Source organism: Schistocerca gregaria, chromosome 5 (genome assembly GCF_023897955.1).
Source record: "Schistocerca gregaria isolate iqSchGreg1 chromosome 5, iqSchGreg1.2, whole genome shotgun sequence".
NCBI classification, from domain to species: Eukaryota; Metazoa; Arthropoda; class Insecta; order Orthoptera; family Acrididae; genus Schistocerca; species Schistocerca gregaria.
This window is the reverse complement of record NC_064924.1, coordinates 297,052,355-297,076,965: the sequence shown is the minus strand read 5'-3', so window position 1 is coordinate 297,076,965 and position 24,611 is coordinate 297,052,355. Positions and strand designations below refer to the sequence as shown.

General features: G+C 43.3%; 1 protein-coding gene across 1 annotated transcript in view; it reads left to right on the top strand.

Annotated features, from left to right (window-relative positions):
- The window catches only part of LOC126272741 (uncharacterized), a 453,259-nt gene extending 431,638 nt beyond the window's left edge, over positions 1 to 21,621 (top strand). Inside the window, exons 16-18 of the mRNA XM_049975798.1 lie at positions 3,948 to 4,085; positions 4,729 to 4,873; positions 16,631 to 21,621. Of these exons, the coding sequence (XP_049831755.1) occupies positions 3,948 to 4,085; positions 4,729 to 4,873; positions 16,631 to 16,817 (470 nt within the window). The 3' untranslated portion in view covers positions 16,818 to 21,621. The remainder of the gene's footprint in view (positions 1 to 3,947; positions 4,086 to 4,728; positions 4,874 to 16,630) is intronic.
- Positions 21,622 to 24,611: the final 2,990 nt, after the last annotated feature.

Sequence of the window (24,611 nt, the reverse complement as noted above, 5' to 3'; positions counted from 1 at the left end):
GGTTATTGTATTGTGACACAGGCAGCTGCACTGCTGGGAGATACCATCACCATCGAAGAACATGTGAAGCATAAAGGAATGTAGTAGCTCCGTGTGCACGGCTCTCAAGTTGCCTTGGATTACTTCAAGGTAAAATTTGGGAGCCCATTTGTATATACTCATAAGTGTATCACTGCATCTGCCCGTGTGTAACCGTAGCACGGTGCATGTTGCTGTACGCAGCCTTTCACCTGGATGACGGCGTAGCGGACATGACCATCGAGCATCTGACGGGCAACACATTACTTTTCATTCACGGTCCAGACTCGACGGAACTGTATCCATCTGTACCACATGTACATTTTAACTGACGCTGTCAAAATGGAAACGCGTAGGAATCATTTGAGCGGTGGGCGCCAAAACGCTTAAATCTGATCCAGCATCGTACTCAGTTGGCAGGTCTGTCCACAGAGTGCCACACATCCGGCTTTACCAACCACTTACCAGAAAGGCCGACTAGAATAGCACGCGAAGCGGCAAACCCCTGAAGTCGCTTATGTCAGTCGATTTCCCCAGCGGTGCCCGTATTGTAGTTAGAATGTTACCCCACCTGTCTCTGATCCTTACGGAGTCACGTGCCCACAACATGATCAGGCGGCATTCAACCTAGCGGTGGGCCGTTGTCATGGTGGTTTGTCTCATCAGTGGGTCTTCTCGTAATTATCGGTGTTAGGTTCATTAAAACGTGATGTGTTCAGTAACTGTACGTTGTGGATCCTATGAAATTTATTTTTTATGTCACGCCACCTTTTAAAATTGGTGAACAAGTAGAAAATATTTTTAAAATAACCTTGGAATAAATATAATTACGATTTATAAATACACTGAAGCGCCAAAGAAACTGGTATGGGCTGCGTGTTCAAATACAGAGATATGAAAAACTGGCTGAGTACGGCGCTGCGGTCGGGAACGCCTATGTAAGACAACAAGTGCCTGGCGCAGTTGTTGGATCGGTTACTGCTGCTACAATGGCAGGTTATCAAAATTTAAGTGAGTCTGAAGGTGGTCTTATAGTCGGCGCACGAGCGATGGAACTCAGCATCTCCGAGATAGCGACGAAGTGGGGATTTTTCTATACCACCAGTTCATGAGTGTACCGTGAATATAACAAATCCGTTAGAACATCAAATCCACGACATCACTGCGGCCGGAGAAAGATCCTGCAGAAACGAGACCAACGGTTGGTTACTGAAGAGAATCACTCAACGTGGCAGAAGTGCAACCCTACCGCAAATTGCTGCAGATTTCAATACTGGACCATGTACAAGTGTCAGCGTGCGAAACAGGCAACGAAACATCATCGATATGGGCTTTCCGAACTGAAGGTCCACTCGTGTACCCTTGATGACTCCAGGACATAAAGGCTTACGTCTCGCCTGCGCCAGTCAACACTGACACTTGACTGTTGGTTACTGGAAACCACTTGCCTCGTCGGATGAGTCTCGTTTCAAATAGTATCGAACCGATACACTTCCGCTGACCACCAAACTCCCCAGACATGAACATTATAAAGCATACCTGGGATGCCGTGCAACATGCTGTTCAGAAGAGTTCTTCACCCCGTTGTACTGTTAGGGATTTATAAACGGCCCTGCAGGATTCATGGTGTCAGTTAGATTCAGCACTACTGCAGACGTTAGTCGATTTCATGCCACGTCTAATTGCGACTCTTCTGCGTGATCGCGGGGGCCCTGCTCCAAATTAGTCATGTGAAGAGTTTCTTTGTCTCTTTAGTGTATAACGCATCAGGACTATCAAGAATTTGCTTTTTGAATTCAAGTACTAGACACAACAGTAAAATACATTATTATGAGGATGATGTAAGGTCTTCATTACCTTAAATACACATCCCTTTCAGCTTTACTCTTAATTATGTTGTTCCGTACACAACAAGATTACGTGGCAGTATAGCCTCATCCTCAAGCACCATGTGCCACAGGAGCGTGTCTATGTTTCGCGTCTTGACGGTTTCACAATCTTTCGGTCTCTCCTCTCTACGCTCCCCCCTCCTCTTCCTACAAATACAAATTTCTGATATTCTCCCCTATAGCATACGACAGAGAACAATGTATCTATTAAAAGTAATAATAATAATATAAAAATGTAAATAACCGTTTAAAACCATAAAAATAATAATTGTTTTACCTCAAATCTTACCATATAGTTTTATCATAACCTCCAAGAAATGGTAATGAGAATAATAGAACATTATTCCAAAAACTTGGGATTTGTAAGTTTTATTCAATTAATTTAAACGCTGTAATGCCAGTGACTTTGCCACAGTGGTAACACCGATTCCCGTCAGATCAACGAAGGTAAGCGCTGTCGAGCTGGGTTAACACTTGGATGGGTGACGGTGTGGATCTGCGAAGCGCTGCCGGCACACCGGGTACTCTCAGCCCTTGTGAGACCAATTCAGGAGCCACTTGACTGAGATGTAGCGGCTCCGGTCGCGCAAACTGACAATTGTCGGGAGCGGTGTGCTGACTTCGTGCCCTTCCATATAGACAACCCGTGACGCCCTTCGATGGAGGGTGACACGGAGGTCGATAATTGCCGTTGAGGCTCTCGAGGCGTTGTTGACCGGATTTTTTTGTTTTTGTTTGTTTTACTTTTGTGATACTGAAACCCTCTCACAACTAAACCTCTGTCATATTTTACACAATACAAAATCGAAAAGTGCACTCACAATTATTTCACAAGTATTGTCTAGGCTTTAAGACTATGAACACGGGTCATCACACTACTGCTATGTGAACGTGCAGTGACACAATAATGGGAACGCTGTTTCTTCTAAGTAGTCTCTAATGACTTTTCGGAAGTCCTTTTGCATTCATAGGCGGAACGTCTTACGCTTGTGCCTTCTGTTGCTTTTCTCTCTATGGTTTGCCGGTTCTACCCGGGGTTTCACGAACTGTGTCTGACTTGTTGAGAGCAGATACTGTCAGCTTCTGAATGTGCCCCTTTAACTGGCTTGAATGTTACTGGTCATGTCGAAATCGAACCTAGGTGGGCGCAACTCACACAAGCAACTGAAGATTATCGCGTGTTACAAGTAGCTCGAAATTTCTAGGATTCCTCGTATTCTTTCCTGTTTCGAAGAACTTTACTTTCCATGCTTCTTTATTCCTCGTAAGGCAGTTGTGAAATTTGGAAATTGACACCTGTAAACACATAAATGCTTCAACCAAAACGATGTATGGTTGATTCATGACCAGCCTCCCCCTCGTCCCACCAAACACACACCCTTGGAGGATCAGCACCTGATTTGCGGACATACCTGTAAATGTTTGAAGTTTAGCAGTACGGTGTTGGTCTAGCCTTCGCTTGTCAAGATAGACAGCGGTTTGGCTCACTCCAGCTTACTGGACTCATCGTTTAATATTCTTGTAAACGTGTTGCCATACGCCTCCGTAACTCATAGTTCAGCGCATCAAACCGCCTTGCAGAAGACATGGGATCTTTTAATAGCATCGTCAGATAATTCTCCTTGGTGAAACAAAACGAACGCAATTTACTCTGCCTCTTAATTGCAGCCGAGAAGCTGTGTGAATAATAATTATCGGCTTCAGTGTCTGGAGAGCCGACATTGGCTAGATGATCAGTGCGCTGACCCCCTACTACAACGGAATGCAATGTGGCAAAAGATGGTATGGCGGCCAGTCGGGTCGCGTGGTCCTCCGGGCCTGAGCACGGAGTGTCGTGGGGGGTTGGTATGTGGTGTTTGAAGATTGGGTCATATGATCTAATATTCAGTTTCATTTTCAACTGAGATAAGAATACAGCTGAAAGGACTTTTTGTACGGTAGTGTCACTTGGATCTGAGAAGTTCATAGTGCTCCTGCGTTTATGTTACAGCCTGTTAAGAAAAATGTATGTGTTTGAAGCAGTGTTGTTATTTTCCACAGGTGAGATACACTCGCGCAATGTATCGTCTCCGGGAGCAGGTCTCCGCCTTAACTTCTACTACCACCTGGAATGCACGTGGATGCTGGACTCAAAGGTTGAACGCCAGCTCCTCATCGAGATGGCCACAGACCAGAGCCGTGAGTCTCGCCCTATTCTACTTTTCTTATCAATTACTGATTGCCTTAACGTCTTTAGTGTCAGTTGCGGTTCTTGCTAAGCTGTAAATACCTAGAAAAGCATGTATGCTGTTAATGGTAGATCAGTATTTGTGAACCTAAAGTTACGTGCCATGAAACATAACTCATGGTGTCTACTACTTTTGATGCGATTTCGAGCTCCTCTTTTTGTTTTTCTCTTCTCGTGGTGACGTTTCTGACACCCTGGTGGCTCTTCTACCTGTGTTAGATCAATTCAACTGATCAGCATCACTGCGCCAACTCACAATTAGAATGTAATCTTTCAAATTCATCTAGACCTTGTTCTGTGCTGCAGATCAATATGTCACCACATCTGAGACTTTGTATTCACACTTGTTTGCTTCGCCATCTCGCAACCAAGCTGTCATCTCCTATTGTAACCTAGACATCTGGGTATCTTACAGTCAGTCTGTTACCTCGTCCTATTTCCCAACACTAACGTAGGCGCGAAAGTATTGTCAATGCAATTTTTTCTTACTGCTTGAGTACTTATGCCGTCTATCGCCACATCATCATTACTGTATGTGACAAAGCCGACATGGGGTATCGGTAGGTTCACTTGAAAACTTTTGTCTGCCGCCAGGTCCGTGCGCGGCTTGGAACGTGAGCGTGCACTTGTACGACCCCACCAAGGACGGAGGCGTTGGGGAGGCACTGCACACGTTCTGCCCGAGGGACAGGACCAAGCAGTACTCGCTGCCCTGGAAGACGAACGCCGTGTTGCTCAGGTGAGCCACAGCACGGAACAAAGCCTAGTGCCTCGTCCACTAGTAATGTGTACATGAGAGCTCTCGCACTTACAATACAGTGATTTTATTTATAGAACTGGTGTCGGCATTAGCTGAAACGTAATAAACGGAAATCTTTCGAGATATGCAGACGACTTCATTCACATAAAGATTCGTGTTGATGGTAGATATATTTACTGGCAAGCCAGTCACAAGCAAAGATGGGAAGGCTAAAAGGTTGGGAGTATACGAACAGCATCAATATCAGTGAAAAACTTGAAGACAATGTTGTAGAAAGTCCAGATGAAGTAAATGAAGACGAGATTGGATATATGAAACTAAGTGAAGAATTTGACGGAGCTCTGAAAAACCTAAGTGGATAAACGTCCCCTAGTGTACACGAGTATCTCTTAGAGTCATTTAGACCTCTGGCAGAGTCAGACACTAAAAAACTATAACCCCCTTATGAGGTAGGTGTAATAGACATGTTAAGCACACTCAAAATTCACGACGACTCTAATAATTCTTATTTCATAGAAGGTAAGTTTTAATAATTCGGCAACCACGGTTTTAAATTTCTGAGACGAATTACTTCCGGCAAAAGGAACAACTAGTTGAAACCGACCTCGTGAATATCATCTTTGGTCCCGGACAATGTAGGAACACATAAGACCATATTGTCACTACGACTTATCTTAGAAGGCAGATTGACGAAAACAAATCTATGTTTATAGAATTTGTGTATTTCGAAAAATCTCTTGATAACGTGTTCTGGAATACAGTCTTTCGAAGCTTGGAGGTAACTGTAGTACAATACAGGGAGGGAGAATTACGTGCCGCTTATGCGGAAACCAGTTTGCAGTTACAATTGTCTGTGGGGAAGAAATAGAAGCAGTGTTTTAGAAGGGAATGAGGTGGGGCTATAGCCTCTCCTCAGTGTCAATGATTCTGTATATTGAGCAGGCAGTAAACTAAACCAACCAGAAATTGGAAAATTAATTAAAGTTCAGGTTTCGACGTTTGGCACTGACATTGTAGTTCTATCAGACACGGCAAAGAACTTTGAAGAAGAGTTGAACGTAGTGGACTGTGCCTTGAAAAGGGAGTACAAAACGAATATCAACAAAAGCAAAGCAGCGCTTACTGAATGCAATCGAAGTAAATCAGGCTGCGATGGTGGAATTAGATTAGGAACTGAGTCACTAAAAGAATTAGATCAGTTTTGTTACTTGAGGAGCAAAACAACCAACCACGACCGAAGTGGGAAAGATATGGAAGGGAGGCCAGCAATGGGAAGACATGCAGCTAAGGGAAACATTAGCATAGGATAAAAATTTGAGTGTTAAGAACTCTTTCATGCAGGTGTATTTATGGAGTGTAGCCTTGCACAGAAAGTGACATGTGGGCGACAACAGTTGAAAGTAGAAGAGAATATAACGTTTCCAAAGATAGCGTTACAGAAGTACGGTTCTAGATTACATAGCTAGACTGGATCACAAATGGAAGGTTATTCGGAGAGACAATATATTTAAAGCACAGTCTGGCCCAAAAAGTGGTTCTGTTGATGGGGTACACACTGAGTTGTCAAGGAATAATTTGATAATGTAAGGAAGTGTGTCAGAGTGTGACAGAGGAGAGAGGGGGGGTTAAAGTCATTAAGAGAGGCAAAGGTCCAAACTTAGTAATCCGGTTCAAATGGACTTTGGATCCAGTATTTATGCAGAGCTAAAGAGGCTTAGACAGTTTGGTGTAGCTTGGTGAAGAGCATTATATCAGTCTTTGAACTGAAGACCACAACAACAACATTGATGTATCTGAGATATATTGTTAATTATGTTTCCCTCATCACTGCAATCATCATCAAGTGGGAACCACCATGGTTACGTACACATTTACTAGTACGGAAGGTCTTGTACGCAAGAGGTTCATTAATCCAGAGGCAGAGAACTGAAATGAACCGTTTAACACTGATATCCCTGTGTCATTACACACGATAGGTACAGACCAGTCCCTCGAGCTCACTGTAGATTGTGTATGGTCCATGAAGTAAATCACCGTCAGATTGACCGCTGCTCATAGCTTTACTCGGAGACAGATGAAAATCTATTTTAGCAGCTACAAAGTATGCGCTGTTACCATAGGGTAACTTTTGGTGATTTTTATGCATTTACCCATTAGGTAATGCTAATATTATTAAACAGAAAACACTTCACTCAGATTCTGAAAAATATTTCGGGTTGTTAGGCCATTACTGGATGACAAATGAATGTAGAAGTCACAGATATGACACGGCCAAACTTACTCAGATATGACTCACACAGATGTACAGGATGCATTAATTGAAAAGTAGTGTAGTGTATTTCTTATTACTTCACGAAGAAATCGTAACATTTAACTGAAAAGGAACACAGAAATTTGTATGTGTATATTGTTGCACTGAATAACTACTGAAAAATTGAAGTTTAATTTAAACAGTAATCGAATATTTGCATAGCTGAAACTTAATTTAACAACATCGTATGTAAGTTGTTATTGAATATTAAAGAAAAAATGATAAATTTGACACTGAGTAGTATGTACAAACTGACTTGCTATCACTGTGGAAATTTATGGGGTAATCTATCAGGCAGAACAAAGGGATCTACTTGTAGTTTATCAGAACATGAAAGAAGCTGGAGTCTAGGAAAGACAGATTCAACCGTTGACGAACATTTTTAACCGAAAATCACGTATGCTCCGTAGACTGTGAAGAAAAGCAGGAGGATGACTCTACTGCAAATATTTCATACCAAGAAATATATGACCATATTAAAAAATGACTAGAAACTATTTCCTCTTTATTTTTTTACTGTTCTATTAAGTTTCACAGAGCGAAACTAAACTGTGTGCTGTTTTGATTGATAAGCCAGTAAAGTGTGCTTTACATGATTAAGCAAATGTAAGCTTGCAACTATGAAAATGCATGGGAGAAATCCAACACAGACACAGAAGCACACCAAAGATTTGTGATGACAGAGTACATATGATGAAGAAGATAGCTAGTCCTCTACTGAGTGGGCTGAGCACTATTAAAAATCCTTGCAAACCACAAAGGCTGTGTCAGTGTTCACGTATAGTTTACAAATTTTGATTAACATAACATTTGGGAGAAGTGTAATTCTGATAATAAAACAGAAGTTTTTTTACTGATAGAGTTCCCAGAAAGTGTATGTTCACCAGAAAATTTATAAAAACAAAACAGACAGATATAAAGAATGTAAAACTATAACATATTTGGTCAGTGCTGCATATGCCACACTGTGTATAACAACTTTTGCCGCCTACTGTAATAATATGCATGACTGTAAATAAAAAGTAGTCAGTGAAATTCCAAATAGCTGAATATAATTCAAAATACTTGATAACTATATTATAACAGTGCTACATTATAAAGTACATAGCAGTAACATAGCTATAAAACTTGCCTGTCCAAACATTACGGAAAATTTTTTAACAATAATCCCCAGTCTCTTCTGCTATAAACTCTCTTGTAACTAAAATGAGTCCAAGGATTTGGAGATGTGTATAACACGCACGTAATGACTCGGTCATATATGAATCTTCCTCAACAAGTAAAAATTGCTCAAAATGTTCACACATTCTACAACGTTTAGAAATGGTGTCGTTACAAGAAGTTATTTCAATGAATTGGCTTGCAGCAGACAATGAGAAATTGTGTAGCACTTGTCTTGAAAATATATGGCCATACAGCTATATAATTCCATCCGACCACTTTATGCCTTCATTAAACGGACTCTCAATATTAATCGTCACAGAAAATGCCTCTTACTGGTAGGGTAACTATAATTAGACGATTGTGCTACGTACCTACGAAAATTATTTTCTCTTATTTGACGAATTTCAATTCGCGTCTACAGCAACTACAATTCATCAGTTTTGCTGTTATTGACAAGTAAATGTTAGGAAACAGGTGAAATACGCCTAAAAGTAAAGCTTATATCTTTGAGCAAAATGTGAATGTAATTTAAAATAACGCTGTCAGAGTCACGTAACTCTTCCAGTTTTTATTTACTTATTTTTATTTTTGACATGAGACTTACAGTGTGGAGTCCGTTATGCCCACTCCATAGATATTCCTACTCCACGTATGACACATGTAATATTATCTGTGATCATAAGAGTCGAGGGGGCACGAAAGGAAGCAGTGGTTTCGAAGGGAGTGAGACAGGATTGTAGCGTATTCCTGATGTAATTCAATCTGTATATTGAGCAAGCAATTAGGTAAACAAGAGGAGTATGAATGAAAGTCTAGGGAGAAAAAATATAAACTTTTAGGTTTGCTGAAGACACTGCAGTTTTGGGAGAGACAGCAAAGGAATTGGAAGAGCAGTTGAACGGAATGGGCAGTTACTTGAAAGAAGAATATAAGATGAACATCAACAGAAGCAAAACGAGGATAATGGAATGTAGTCAAATTAAATCAGGTGATGCTGAGAGAATTAGGTTAGGAAATGAGACACGTAATGTAGTAAAAGTATTTTGCCATTTGTGAAGCAAAATAGCTGATGATGTGTGAAGTAGGGAGACATAAAATGCGATCTAGCAATGGCAAGAAAAGCGTTTCTGAAGGAGATAATTTTGATAACGTGGAGTATAGATTTAAGTGTCACAAAGTCAGTTCTGAAAGTATTTGTGTGTAAGTGAAAAAAGGAAGATAAATAGTTTAGACAATAAGATAACAAAAGCTTTTGAAATGTGATGCTACCAGAGGATGCTGAAGACAAGATAGGTAGATCACATAACTAATGAGGAGGTACTGAATAGAATTGGTGAGAGGGGAAATTTGTGGTACAACCTAACCCAAAGAAGGGATCGGTTGGAAGGACACATTCTCAGACATCAAGCGATCGCCAATTTAGTACTGGAGACAAGCATGTGGTGTAAAATCGTAGAGGGAGACCAAGAGATGAATACAGTAAGCACATTAAAAAGGATGTAGGTTGCAGTAGTTACTTAGAGATAAAGAGTGTTGCACAGGATAGAGTAGAGTGGAGAGCTGCATCAGACTAGTCTTCGGACCGAACAACAACAGCAACAATATTATGTGATTGGGACATTTAATAGTCACTCAGCGGTGGCCCGAGAACCTTAAAGTAGGTTCGTGATCAAATAAGTAACATCATTGTCATGTTGTGTCACGTACCGACGGAAAACTCAGTTACGATTAATAGTAATATTAATCTTTATTCATTTATGCTGCAAACAAAGTAAACCTCCAGTTTTGTTGCCTAAAAGATTACTCGTGCGTTTATAAATCATTATTCGGTGTTGAACATGTTTTCCGTGGCTACAATAATCTATCTTAAGACCCCACCGCCTTACTTTTTGAAACTAGACTTCAGGCTTTCGTCCGTTTAATTACGTGTGCCATTTTATAAAAGAATTATAACATGTATTTCTGGAACAATAGGTGTACTCTGCTGTTTAGAATCTACACTCAACCATTCCAGAAAAGGTATGTATATCAACACACTGTAATTATAACCTACTTTACTAAAATCTGCCCAGTTCTGACAAATGTTACTTTATCGAGGCCACTCGATGTCTTTCTGGAACTAAGCATTCTTTCTCTTGTTGTAAGACGATTACCGTTTCATTTGATAAGTATTCCTAGCATAACATCAGTGGCCCTACAGCGTCAGACTGGTGGTATCCCAGTATCGAACATGGCACCGCATGCTCGACACTGCCCCTCGGTTATACTAAAAAAAAAAAAGTTTCGTTTTGTAGTTCTTTTGACATTGAGATCCGTAGACTACTGACTGCTCTCATAGGTGGAAATGCCACATCTTCATCCTGTCGTAACTCCTAGTGATGTTCCTCCACCAGCAACGGCGGTCATCAAAACTTGGTGGTCTGTAATTCCTAAGGAACTGTGTTGACTGCTACTGATTTAACTTTCTTGGTCTTGCTCAACTTAGAGATATATTATTCAGCAGAGTATAAAGTAGTTGCCCTTTATACTATCAGATCTTATGTCCACTGGTTACCTAAATTCAGTATATTGATCACGTTCACATAAAGTATGTTCAGGGGTGCCTACCTGTCTACAGTTACACTCGAATGTCGTCTTATCAATTCCGCATAAACACGCAACATATTGGCCATACCCGTCGTAAAACATGTATCTTCCCTTTGGAGGGATGTATATAAGTCTGATGCTAGCAAAGAAACCCATGGACCAATCAAACAAATATGACGAACTCAAGTACCTCACATACGATCAAATGCATAGGACACAGAAAACACATTCTGACCAAAATTAATAGTATCATAATAGCCGGACGTCCCATATTGATATCTACGGTTAGCTCTTGCAGTATTGTTTGGTTTTTAGCACTGACAACACTAAACAAACACCGCTTCTCGTCGGCCACTGGATTGCCTGTGATGTAAGGTGATGCCTGAAATTTGGTGTTCTTGGCACAATCTTGACATTTTGGCTAGCAGAATACTTAATTCCCTACCGAATTCCGAAATGGAACGTCCCACGCGTCTAGCTACAACTATCACTCCGCGTTAAAAATAGATTAATTCCCGTGGTGCGCCCATAACCACATCGGAATCTTTTCACACGAATCAATTGAATATCAGAGACAGCTCTGCCAATGTAATGCTGATTTATACCTTGTGTACGCCATACTAAAGCTACATGTGTATTTACATATCTCTATCCCTTGGCTTTTGTCAGCTCAGCGTAGAGAGCAATTATAATTAAAGTTCCAGATCCAGAAACTGTAGAACACGAATCACAGTTCCGAACGACTTGCAATTTCAAGTGAGTGTTATCGAAGAAGAGGGAAACGTTTCAGAAACAAAAACTAGATGGCTCTGTAAGTGGCAGAATGTGACACCAGGCTAAAGCCTTTCGCGATTCGTTTGAAGAGCATTCTTGACAATTCGAGCGAATGATGTGGTCATCCAGATCATCCGACATGAACTACATCGGACATTTATGGAACATTTAATGCATATATGCAAAACCTGCATGTGCTTAAGCCAAGTATTATGCATATTTATGCATGTACATTTAAAAATTAAGCATCAGCAAGGACAATTAGTGATTAATCATGGGAGGAAATGATGTACAGCCTTAGTAGGGAGAAGATCCGACTATTCGGAAGCAGAATCTTACAATCTGAGACAGTGTTCTGAGACAAACGTCCTTCACAATGTCCGCAAACGTGACGTCAGATCCGCCTAGCAACAGTGGTCTGAACACCCATTAGGTGAAGGTTTGGATATATATATATATATATGTATAGGGAACGAGAGAAGTGTCCTTCTTGGCTGAGAGAGAAAGGGGTGGGGGGGTCTCTCTTGTCCTTCGGGAAGACAGGGCGAGTTACGAGTTAGTCGCAAGGAGTCACGCTAAACGCACGGTCGACTAACCGGGGCGGCTCTAAGAGAACGGACGCGAGTGCATATTTCAGATATTAAACAAGATATAAGTGAAGTTTTTAGTTCTAAGAACGCCACGTGTCGTGGACAGGGATATCATTATGTAAAGCCAGGAAACGGGATTAATGTGTGTAAAGGGTCAAATAAAATGGCGTAATCCAGAGCCGCCATGTTGCAAATGTTGATTCTGTGACGTGTGTGACAAAGCAATTACTGTATTAAAAGATGTATAGTACAAACGTTGTTTAGAATTAACATCTGGCATCCCTAAACACTCCAGCAGGATCACAACCTACATGGAACCTGGCGACTGAGCGCTACTTCAGTACTACGAGGAACTAACGAATCAGCGGGACACCAGGTTAGTGATACCGCCCAGAGAAGCACTTCCTTCTCAGTACAATGCCAATGAAGGTGTTGTAAACAGAATCAAGAGGCCAGTTCGTGCACAAAATTCTACAACAGTAACCCTTTCGGATTACGGACGGCTATAGATGCAGCACTGCTCAGTATTTATGCTTGGAGCTTCCAACGGTTTGTTGAGTCCGTGGCACGTCGAGCTACTGCACTACGGCGGGAAAAGCAGCTCTAACACAGTGTTACGACGTATCCCAAGACCTATGAAAACCCAGTGTATGTTGTTTTCTATGTAGTAAAATTCTGCTTTAAGCGCATTTTTTTAATCAAAATGTGTGGTAGAGTCTAGGCTCTCCAACATGTATCTATGACAGCGTGGGACATCGTCTACATTATGCCATCAGCATGTTCAATAACATTATCAGTCTACGCACTCTTGACGCATGTTTATCAGTTGTTGTACACTACTGGCCATTAAAATTGCTACACCACGAAGATGACGTGTTACAGACGCGAAATTTAACCGACAGCAAGAAAATGCTGTGGTATGCAAACTATTGGCTTTTCAGACCATTCACGCAACGTTGGCGCCGGTGGCGACACCTACAACGTTCTGATATGAGGAAAGTTTCGAACCGATTTTCATACACAAACACCAGTTGACCGGCGTTGCCTAGTGAAACGTTCTTGTGATCTACATCTACATCTACATCTACATGACTACTCTGCAATTCACATTTAAGTGCTTGGCAGAGGGTTCATCGAACCACAATCATACTATCTCTCTACTATTCCACTCCCGAACAGCGAGCGGGAAAAACGAACACCTAAACCTTTCTGTTCGAGCTCTGATTTCTCTTATTTTATTTTGATGATCATTCCTACCTATGTAGGTTGGGCTCAACAAAATATTTCCGCATTCGGAAGAGAAAGTTGGTGACTGAAATTTCGTAAAAAGGTCTCGCCGCGACGAAAAACGTCTATGCTGTAATGACTTCCATCCCAACTCGTGTATCATATCTGCCACACTCTCTCCCCTATAACGCGATAATACAAAACGAGCTGCCCTTCTTTGCACCCTCTCGATGTCCTCCGTCAATCCCACCTGGTAAGGATCCCACACCGCGCAGCAATATTCTAACAGAGGACGAACGAGTGTAGTGTAAGCTGTCTCTTTAGTGGACTTGTTGCATCTTCTAAGTGTCCTGCCAATGAAACGCAACCTTTGGCTCGCCTTCCCGACAATATTATCTATGTGGTCCTTCCAACTGAAGTTGTTTGTAATTTTAACACCCAGGTACTTAGTTGAATTGACAGCCTTGAGAATTGTACTATTTATCGAGTAATCGAATTCCAACGGATTTCTTTTGGAACTCATGTGGATCATCTCACACTTTTCGTTATTTAGCGTCAACTGCCACCTGACACACCATACAGCAATCTTTTCTAAATCGCTTTGCAGCTGATACTGGTCTTCGGATGACCTTACTAGACGGTAAATTACAGCATCATCTGCGAACAACCTAAGAGAACTGCTCAGATTGTCACCCAGGTCATTTATATAGATCAGGAACAGTAGAGGTCCCAGGACGCTTCCCTGGGGAACACCTGATATCACTTCAGTTTTACTCGATGATTTTCCGTCTATTACTACGAACTGCGACCTTCCTGACAGGAAATCACGAATCCAGTCGCACAACTGAGACGATACCCCATAGCTCCGCAGCTTGATTAGAAGTCGCTTGTGAGGAACGGTGTCAAAAGCTTTCCGGAAATCTAGAAATACGGAATCAACTTGAGATCCCCTGTCGATAGCGGCCATTACTTCGTGCGAATAAAGAGCTAGCTGCGTTGCACAAGAGCGATGTTTTCTGAAGCCATGCTGATTACGTGTCAATAGATCGTTCCCTTCGAGGTGATTCATAATGTTTGAATACAGTATATGCTCCAAAACCCTACTGCAAACCGACGTCAATGATATAGGTCTGTAGTTAAATGGATTACTCCTACTACCCTTCTTGAACACTGGTGCGACCTGCGCAATTTTCCAATCTGTAGGTACAGATCTATCGGTGAGCGAGCGGTTGTATATGAGTGCTAAGTAGGGAGCTATAGTATCAGCGTAATCTGAAAGGAACCTAATCGGTATACAATCTGGACCTGAAGACTTGCCCGTATCAAGCGATTTGAGTTGCTTCGCAACCCCTAAGGTATCTACTTCTAAGAAACTCATGCTAGCAGATGTTCGTGTTTCAAACTCTGGAATATTCCATTGGTCTTCCCTGGTGAAGGAATTTCGGAAAACTGCGTTCAATAACTCCGCTTTAGCGGCACAGTCGTCGATAACAGTACCATCGGCACTGCGCAGCGAAGGTATTGACTGCGTCTTGCCGCTTGTGTACTTTACATACGACCAGAATTTCTTTGGATTTTCTACCAAATTTCGAGACAATGTTTCGTTGTGGAACCTATTAAAGGCATCTCGCATCGAAGTACGTGCCAAATTTCGCGCGTCTGTTAATTTTAGCCCATCTTCAGGATTTCGCGTTCTTCTGAACTTCGCATACCTTCGCATACCTTGTGTAAGGAAGAGAAATGCCTACCATCACGTTTCCGACTTTGATAAAGGTCGGATTGTAGCCTATCGCGATTGCTGTTTATCGTATCGCGACATTGCTGCTCGCGTTGATCGAGATCCAATGACTGTTAGCAGAATATGGAATCAGTGGGTTCAGGAGGATAATACGGAACGTCGTGCTGGATCCCAACTGCCTCGTATCACTAGCACTCGAAATGACTGGCATCTTATCCGCATGGATGTAACGATTCGTGCAGCCACGTCTCGACCCCCTAGTCAACAGATGGGGACGTTTGCAAGACAACGACCATCTGCACGAAAAGTTCGACGACGTTCGCAGCAGCAAGGACTATCAGCTCGGAGACCGTGGCTGCTGTTACCTGCATCACAGACAGGAGTCCCTGCGATGGTGTACTCAACGACGAACGTGGGTGCACGAATAGGAAAACATCATTTTTTCGGATGAATCCAGTTTCTGTTTACAGCATCATGATGGTCGCGTACGTGTTTGCCGACAACGCGATGAACGCACATTGGAAGCCTGTATTCATCATCGCCATACTGGCGTACCACCCGGCGTGATGGTAAGGGTTTCCATTGGTTACAGGTCTCGGTCACCTCTTGTTCGCATTGACGGCATTTTGGACAGTGGACGTGACATTTCAGATGTGCTGCGACCCGTGGCTCTACCCTTCATTCGATTCCTGCGAAACCCTACATTTCAGCAGGATAAAGGGACGACCTCATGTTGCAGCTCCTTTCTGAATACAGAAAATGTTCGATAGCTGCCATGGCCAGCACATTCTCCAGGTCTCTCACCAATTGAAAACGTCTGGTCAATGGTGGCCAAGCAACTGGCTGAACACAATACGCCATTCACTACTCTTGATGAACTGTGGTATAGAGTTGAAGCTGCATGGGCAGCTGAATCTGAACACGCCATTCAAGCTCTGTTTGTCTCAATGCCCAGGCGTATTAAGGCCGTTATTACGTCCAGAGGTGGTTGTTCCGGGTACTGATTTCTCAGTATCTAAGCACCAAAATTTCGTGAAAATGTAATTAAATAACAATCCTAGTATAATATATTTGTCCAACGAATACCCGTTTATCATATGCATTTCTTGTAGATGTAGCAATTTTAATGGCCAGTAGTGTAAATGGTATTCAAAGAAATGAGACCTCACACTGAACCCTGTGGACATCGTCCTCGTAACTTATTCCTCCTTTGTTTCCCACTGCTTCACCCTGTCTTGGCAGCAGTCCATAAAGTTGCCTCCCAGAAGAGTCATCTAGGAGAACTCATTGAGCGCTACCGCCAGTGACAGTGACTGTTGATGACGTTTTCTTGTACGGTGCGGCAGGTTGCGTGCCATGACGAGGACGCCGCCCGAGTACTCGGTGCGCTGGCGGTCGCAGGCGGTGCGCGCCAACACGCGCGTCTCGCCGCCCACGCAGTCGCCGGCGGCCGCCGGGCCCACCCCCGCCGCCCGCGCCGGCCTCCCGCTGCTGGCCGCCGCCGCCGCCCTCCTGGGCCGGCGGAAGCCCTGAGGGCCGCAGGGCGCCACCTGATACGGCCCTCCCAGACAGCTGCCGCCGGCAGCCACCCAGCGGCTGGCCGCGACGGCGGTCGTAGCTCGCAGCTGGCATCGATACCGCGCGGCCACTCGCCGACACTGGACAGCCGTTTCCCGTCGCAGACAGTGACCGTCCGTTCCTCGCTGCAGCCGCGCGCGACCGTTTGTAACCTCTGTCTCCTCCGACACACGCTGGTGTCCTTCCTCGGTGCCTTGCAGTTGTTCGGATAGTGGTTTCGTAGTCTACGTCCTGTTGTACATAAACTTCTACAATGAACTTCATCGCCACCAGGCGGCGTGTCAGAGCATTTGAATCCTCCTTACGAGATGACGTTAAAATAGGACTCATTTTTGTACATAAATGGCACTCAAGTGTCCGGGAATTTTTTTCCAGAACCCACTGTTGTACATACAAAAAATATCACTGCTGCCCGACGCGATTAATTCACTATCTTATTTGAAAAAATAGATCACCTTCAAATGTACAGGGTGTTCCAATAGAGGGAGACAATGTTTCCGGTGCTGAACCTTTTAAAAAAAGAAGCTCCCGTAGATATAAGCACTGTTTTCAAATGTTCCATAGTTTAACTAGGTAAAATTTATGATTCTTTATTTTCAGAGTAAGCCATTATTTGATTGGCAAATCCATGGCGTGTTCTGTGCACCACGACCAAATAGTGGATATAATCGGAAGGAAAATCAGCACTGGCCGTATTTTGTTGTTTTATTGCCAGCAAAATCGATTTTCGGTCACTTAGTGACCATCCACAATGCTGTAATATACAATCAAAATTGGTAGGCAATGGTATCAAGCGATAACCACAAGCTTAGAGCGATCACGTAACCTCAATCTGATCGCTCTAAGGATGTGGTTATCGCTTAGAGCGATCACGTAACCTCAATCTGATGGCTCGAAGGATGTGGTTATCGCTTGATACCAGTGCCTACCAATTTTAATTCCATATTACAGCACTGAGGATGGTCACTAAGTGACCGAAAATCGATTTTGTTAACAATAAAACAACAAAATACGGCCAATGCTGATTTTCCTTCCAAGCCATTATCTGTTTTTCAGATTACAAACGATCAGCAATTCAACATAGTTTTCCAGTATATCACAATCGTTAGATCTATCCACCACTCATTCATATGTATCTTTTTCACTGACATCTTGTAGAACAGCTTTAAAAGTGGCCAGTGTACAATCGTGGACAAAACGAGCGACTCCGTCGCCTTTTCGTTGTGCTGATCCGCACAGCTTTAAAGTCTGCTACACAGCATAACAGGCAAGGCGACGAAGTGCTACCAACATACTATGCAAGTTCGCTCAGCTGATGTGCTGAGATAGCTAGCACTGGAGAAACTCGCGCTTCGAAGACGCCACAGCATCGTTTGCCCCCACTTCGCGGGAAACGAAATACCTCGAGTGTAAGCCAATGTGTTGTATTCGCATATCTGTGATTATGACTTGACTCTGAAGTGTGGATACGCCTGCTCAGATTGCGAATCTAAATTCATGAATAAAGACAAGGGCAAATGAATTAGGCGTCCTTACTCATCCGTAACATCAAATATGAACTGCAGAGAAAATCATTCACCAGAAGTGAATAATATTTTAGCAACACCAGATGATGTTAACAGCTTGCCGTCGCGGTTTAGCCGTGCGTTCAACAGCGTTATATCGCGGACCGCGCGGCTCCTTGCCCCGTCAGTTCGAATCCTTCACCAGGCATGACGTGTGTTAGGGTAGATAGGTTGAATTAGTTCTAGATCTAGGGGACTGATTACCTAAGCAGTTTGGTAGCCTTGTTGTTAGAGGCATTTTTTGACTTTCGCGTAAATTTTCTTTACATAAACGCCCGTATCTTTAGATTGCGTTGACTTAGTTCACTTTGTTTACACCACCAGGGGACCGTATACCGCAGGAAGTGCGATACGTTTCCGCTTATTATGACCACCCATACTCGAGGTAAACGGGTTTTAAGGGCTGGGTACACAGATAGACGGTCAAGAAAGTGAGGGTTTCGCAGGAATCGAATGAAGGGTAGAGACACGGGTCGTAACACATCTGAAATGTAACATCCACTGTTCAAAATGCCGTCAATGCGAACAAGAGGTGACCGAGACGTGTAACCAATGGCAACCCACACCATCACGCCATTTTTACTGATTTACGTGATGAACTCCTAACAACGAAGACAGCTACCAGAGTTACTGAAGATGAGGGTCGCATAATAATTTCCCCTACTCTTTATTCGAAATGTTCCAGTAGCAGTCGATATAGCAGCATATTAATCGTAGCTACGCTTTCGATCCGAATCACGTTTACGAGAAAGCAAACAAAATCCACTTGCCTATATACGTGGTAATTCAGATCCTACTATTAATGCCACCGCGTTTTAGATGTGCGAGCATTACCATTGCTAGCTATCTTAAGGAATACTTCGGCTAATGAAGGTTTTCTGGTTGTGAAACTTCTAATGGAGAATTAGAAACATTGTAGAATACGTTTGGCAGCTACGTCGCAGTTTATTTCCAGGGGTGGTGCAGAAATATCCTACTAAATTTACTCGCTAATACCAGTTTTTTGTTATTTCGATAATCATCCCGAATGATTGTCACATAAGCGGTGACATAAGGGTAGACAATTCATGTTTTTGAGCCCAGAAAGCTCTTTGCAACAGAAACTGCAGATCATTTTGCCATTTCATTGCGAAATTGCCGGCTTATTCGTGTCTGGGATAATAATAGAGGGCTTTCTGCCTGGGTTGTCTGCTAGTGTAATGAAAGGTGTTTGCTACTGCAAGGGAGGTCTGGTTCGTTTTCGGTTCTAATCTCGATGGAGGCTAATAGACTATCAGTAAGGGAATTTTAAGAAATTCTCACACCCCCAATACGTTTTATTGTTATCTTTATTCTGTACGGGCGCCCTGTGTATGTCGATATGAAGCTCTAGTACAATTTCATACTTGTTACTGCCTACTTTTTCAGTTTCCGTCAATAATTGAATTGACTCGAGTGTGACACTAAATGATTTTTAACTGAATTTCGTTATGAATCTTCACGCATTGCTCAATTTGCACACTTTCATAGTAGATCAGCAACGGTAATCCAGTATGACTGGTCTGAACGTTGACACAGACCATTTCGCGGCCGAATGCGCATAATATTTTGTTAATTCGTAACGATCTGGGGTACTTTGTCTTACTAAAACAGTTTCCTTATCTCGATAAGCTGAAATTCATTTTTATTAGTACAGTTCATACTAATTAGCGTTTCTTCTTTCATTTACATCTCCTATTTACGTTGTGGTTAACACTCTAATCAGCATTCATATAGTGTTACACATGATTGAAAACAGTCTGAAAAATTTCTGATAATTTTTCAATTTCACACCTGTGCATAGTATGTTGGTGGCACTTCGTCGCCTTGCCTGTCATGCTGTGTAGCAGACGTTAAAACTGTGCGGGTCATCATAACTAAAAGGCGAGGGGTCTCGCTCGTTTTGTCCACGACTGTACAGGACGTGTCTCACTAACTCCTCTCACGTGATCACACTCCTGCTTTTAACGATCCTATAGACAGAACTCAAAAAGTCTGGAGACCCTAGTGACGAGGTGATAAAGGATTCTTCTACTCTTAATATTTCTTCATTACTTATTTACTTTCCTTACTTGCCACAAGTTTCTGGATCTTAGCCCCACTCCCAGGTAACACTCCTCACATCAGCCAAGCCGTCATCGACAAACATTTTTAATCCATGAATTCGGAAAAGTGTTGTCATGTTTTTACTCCACACATATGATACAATGTGGTCTCTAACGTGGTACAAGCACTTTGCAACCAAGTGGTCAAAGGAATTTCATCAGGCTGTGAAACTAAACTATTTTCCACATAATGCTAGTAGCTGTGACCTATAATTGTTGCTTTAAATTAATAAGTAAACAGCAGTGTACTCGTATATTCCACAGATTGTAACTCGGAGACCTTTGGAAATAGTGCATATGACTACATGAACTCTTTAAATTTGTATTGTTGACTTTGTTCGCTCCTGAAATATTGACCTTTTTATTGAAACACTATGATCGAGAGGAAACCCTAATGTAACAGCTCATTTTTTGTAATCGCAACATCACCAGAGACGGATACACCGTGAGCGTCAAACTTATAGCTATTTGAACAGCTTTAGATTTTTGCCTCACACCTCGCAAGCGCCTCACATCAAATTTCCTTCTCTCATTTCGCTTTAGTTTCTGACAACGATCGACTTCATCTATCACATTTCACTGCACGCTGTTAATTACACTGGAACAAAATTGTGGGCAATAATTAGAGAAGTAAACGTGAGTCTGTAGATAGCGTAAGTGTGCACTAGTGTAGGAGACGTAGAGAAACTCGTTTTACACGGAAATAGGAAATTTATAATCAAATGTATGCTCAGGGAGCGCCTAGAGGAATCGACAGGGTGATTGTACTGTGACGCTGAAGTGATAAAGTGAGGGCAGTTTTTGATAAGAAGTGTACATAAATGAACGTTGTTCACTTGTTGCAATAAAACGACACAGTGTGGGCAAGTGCTGGAAATGCAAGCGGAGCTTTTTTGCTGGAGCGGCGTACATACTGTCATAAGGATTTTCTGCGTCAGTCAGTTTTATATCAGTTGATATATTGATAGACTATCGGTGAAGAGAATTTATATGAATTATATTGAGACCTGATACTGAATGGTGCATAACAGAATTGTAATAATGTTGGAAATAAAGACTTTGTTTCTCATGCGTTGGTACACATGACACGCTACAGTTTGTGAAAATTGCAACACCTCGAAGTGATGCTATGAATCGCTCCGAAATCGGCGGATTTATAAAAAAGTGGAACCGTAACAAAGGATGAAGAGTGCACCGATATGGCGTGGATGTAGGCTGAGCAGGGTCGACTTTTGAGTGCTGGGTGACGTCAGTGGTACGCCACACACAGTCGGCAAAGAACCGAAAGAGCGGAAACGTGTAAGTAAGGCCCGGTATACCTCATCGAAGTGAAAGGGCTTATGCCAGCATCTGAGTGAGACCGAACAGGGCAGAATGATTGGTCTCTCGGAAATAGGTTTGATGTGACGCCATACTGCGGCTCCCACAAGGTCCGGTTTTGTAACAGTGTCGCTTGTGTCGAAACAGAGCATCAAAGAGTATAGTGCACACCACCCAGCAAATACTGGACCACACAGTGTGGCTACAGTAAGAAAAGGCACCCATAAAAAAGGCGTAACCAATAGAAATGCCTCCTACACAGCTTGACTTGGTGTTGGAGCACTGCAATGAGTATGGACGGGTCTGCATCGACGGTTCGATGCATTATTGTAAGTACTGGAGGACTGGACTGGTGACAGGCATGCCACTGCGTCGTCTTCCACTGTACCGGAACTACCAACGTATAACAACGGAAACTTGCCATCGCACTCAGATTTAATGGTAAGAGAGCCCAGTAGACAGTCTGTCAAAAATTGAACACAGGTAAGGCATGAAAACAGAAAGAAGGTGCATTTTACTGCAGAAAAAAAATCAGAACAGAAACAGTGAAAGGTCCAAGAATAACAAGTGCAACATACAAAGGTGGGTCACTAACTATTTCCACCTAGAGTAACTCCGAGAGTATGATAGGATTTGAAACGTTTGTGGGACAAATGGCCATAATATGATGTTGGTTTTTTGTTGCTAGGTGGGTTAGCGTCAGACATATGATGGTCAACTATGTTTTTTTTGTTTTTTTAAATCGGATGCTATAGTTTCGTACTTATTTTCTGATAGCGGCTATCGAAACAAATCCATTGACGTGTTCCAGTAAGATCTTTGAAGGTCAACGAAGGTCAAAAATGCGGTATGAACGTCTATCTACAGAAGGTGTTTGAAGTGATGACCATTGGTACCAATGTAGTGCTGCAATCTTCTTATCATGGATTGAGTGGTGTTCCTTATCACATCGGCCCTTATAGAAACACATATTCTGACAATTCTCTCTCTCATATCTTCAGGTGTAGTTGAAACGTCTTTATAAACATTGTCTTTTACGAATCCCCACAAGAAAGAAGGAAGAGGCCTCAAGTCTGGCGAACGAGCCGGCCGGCCACAACAAATCTCATTTTAACGCTTTTCAGTTATATATATATATATATATATATATATACTGCTGGAAATGGAAAAAAGAACACATTGACACCGGTGTGTCAGACCCACCATACTTGCTCTGAACACTGCGAGAGGGCTGTACAAGCAATGATCACACGCACGGCACAGCGGACACACAAGGAACCGTGATGTTGGCCGTCGAATGGCGCTAGCTGCGCAGCATTTGTGCACCGCCGCCGTCAGTGTCAGCCAGTTTTCCGTGGCATACGGAGCTCCATCGCAGTCTTTAACACTGGTAGCATGCCGCGACAGCGTGAACGTGAACCGTATGTGCAGTTGACGGACTTTGAGCGAGGGCGTATATTGAGCATGCGGGAGGCCGGGTGGACGTACCGCCGAATTGCTCATCACGTGGGGCGCGAGGTCTCCACAGTACATCGATGTTGTCGCTAGTGGTCGGCGGAAGGTGCACGTGCCTGTCGACCTGGGACCGGACCGCAGCGACGCACGGATGCACGCCAAGACCGTAGGATCCTACGCAGTGCCGTAGGGGACCGCACCGCCACTTCCCAACAAATTAGGGACACTGTTGCTCCTGGGGTATCGGCGAGGACCATTCGCAACCGTCTCCATGAAGCTGGGCTACGGTCCCGCACACCGTTAGGCCGTCTTCCGCTCACGCCCCAACATCGTGCAGCCCGCCTCCAGTGGTGTTGCGATAGGCGTGAATGGAGGGACGAATGGAGACGTGTCGTCTTCAGCGATGAGAGTCGCTTCTGCCTTGGTGCCAGTGATGGTCGTATGCGTGTTTGGCGCCGTGCAGGTGAGCGCCACAATCAGGACTGCATACGACCGAGGCACACAGGGCCAACACCCGGCATCATGTTGTGGGGAGCCTCTCCTACACTGGCCGTACACCTCTGGTGATCGTCGAGGGGACACTGAATAGTGCACGGTACATCCAAACCATCATCGAACCCATCGTTCTACCATTCCTAGACCGGCAAGGGAACTTGCTGTTCCAACAGGACAATGCACGTACGCATGTATCCCGTGCCACCCAACGTGCTCTAGAAGGTGTAAGTCAACTACCCTGGCCAGCAAGATCTCCGGATCTGTCCCCCATTGAGCATGTTTGGGACTGGATGAAGCGTCGTCTCACGCGGTCTGCACGTCCAGCACGAACGCTGGTCCAACTGAGGCGCCAGGTGGAAATGGCATGGCAAGCCGTTCCACAGGACTACATCCAGCATCTCTACGATCGTCTCCATGGGAGAATAGCAGCCTGCATTGCTGCGAAAGGTGGATATACACTGTACTAGTGCCGACATTGTGCATGCTCTGTTGCCTGTGTCTATGTGCCTGTGGTTCTGTCAGTGTGATCATGTGATGTATCTGACCCCAGGAATGTGTCAATCAAGTTTCCCCTTCCTGGGACAATGAATTCACGGTGTTCTTATTTCAATTTCCAGGAGTGTATATATATATATATATATATATATTCAGGGTGAGTCACCAACTATTACCTCCAAGAATAGCTCCGGAAGTATGATAGGAGCTGGAACGTTTGAGGGGCAAGAGTTGCATGTGACAACAGGCGCCATATTATGACGTTAGTTTTTTGTTGCTACGTGGGGTCCCTTCAG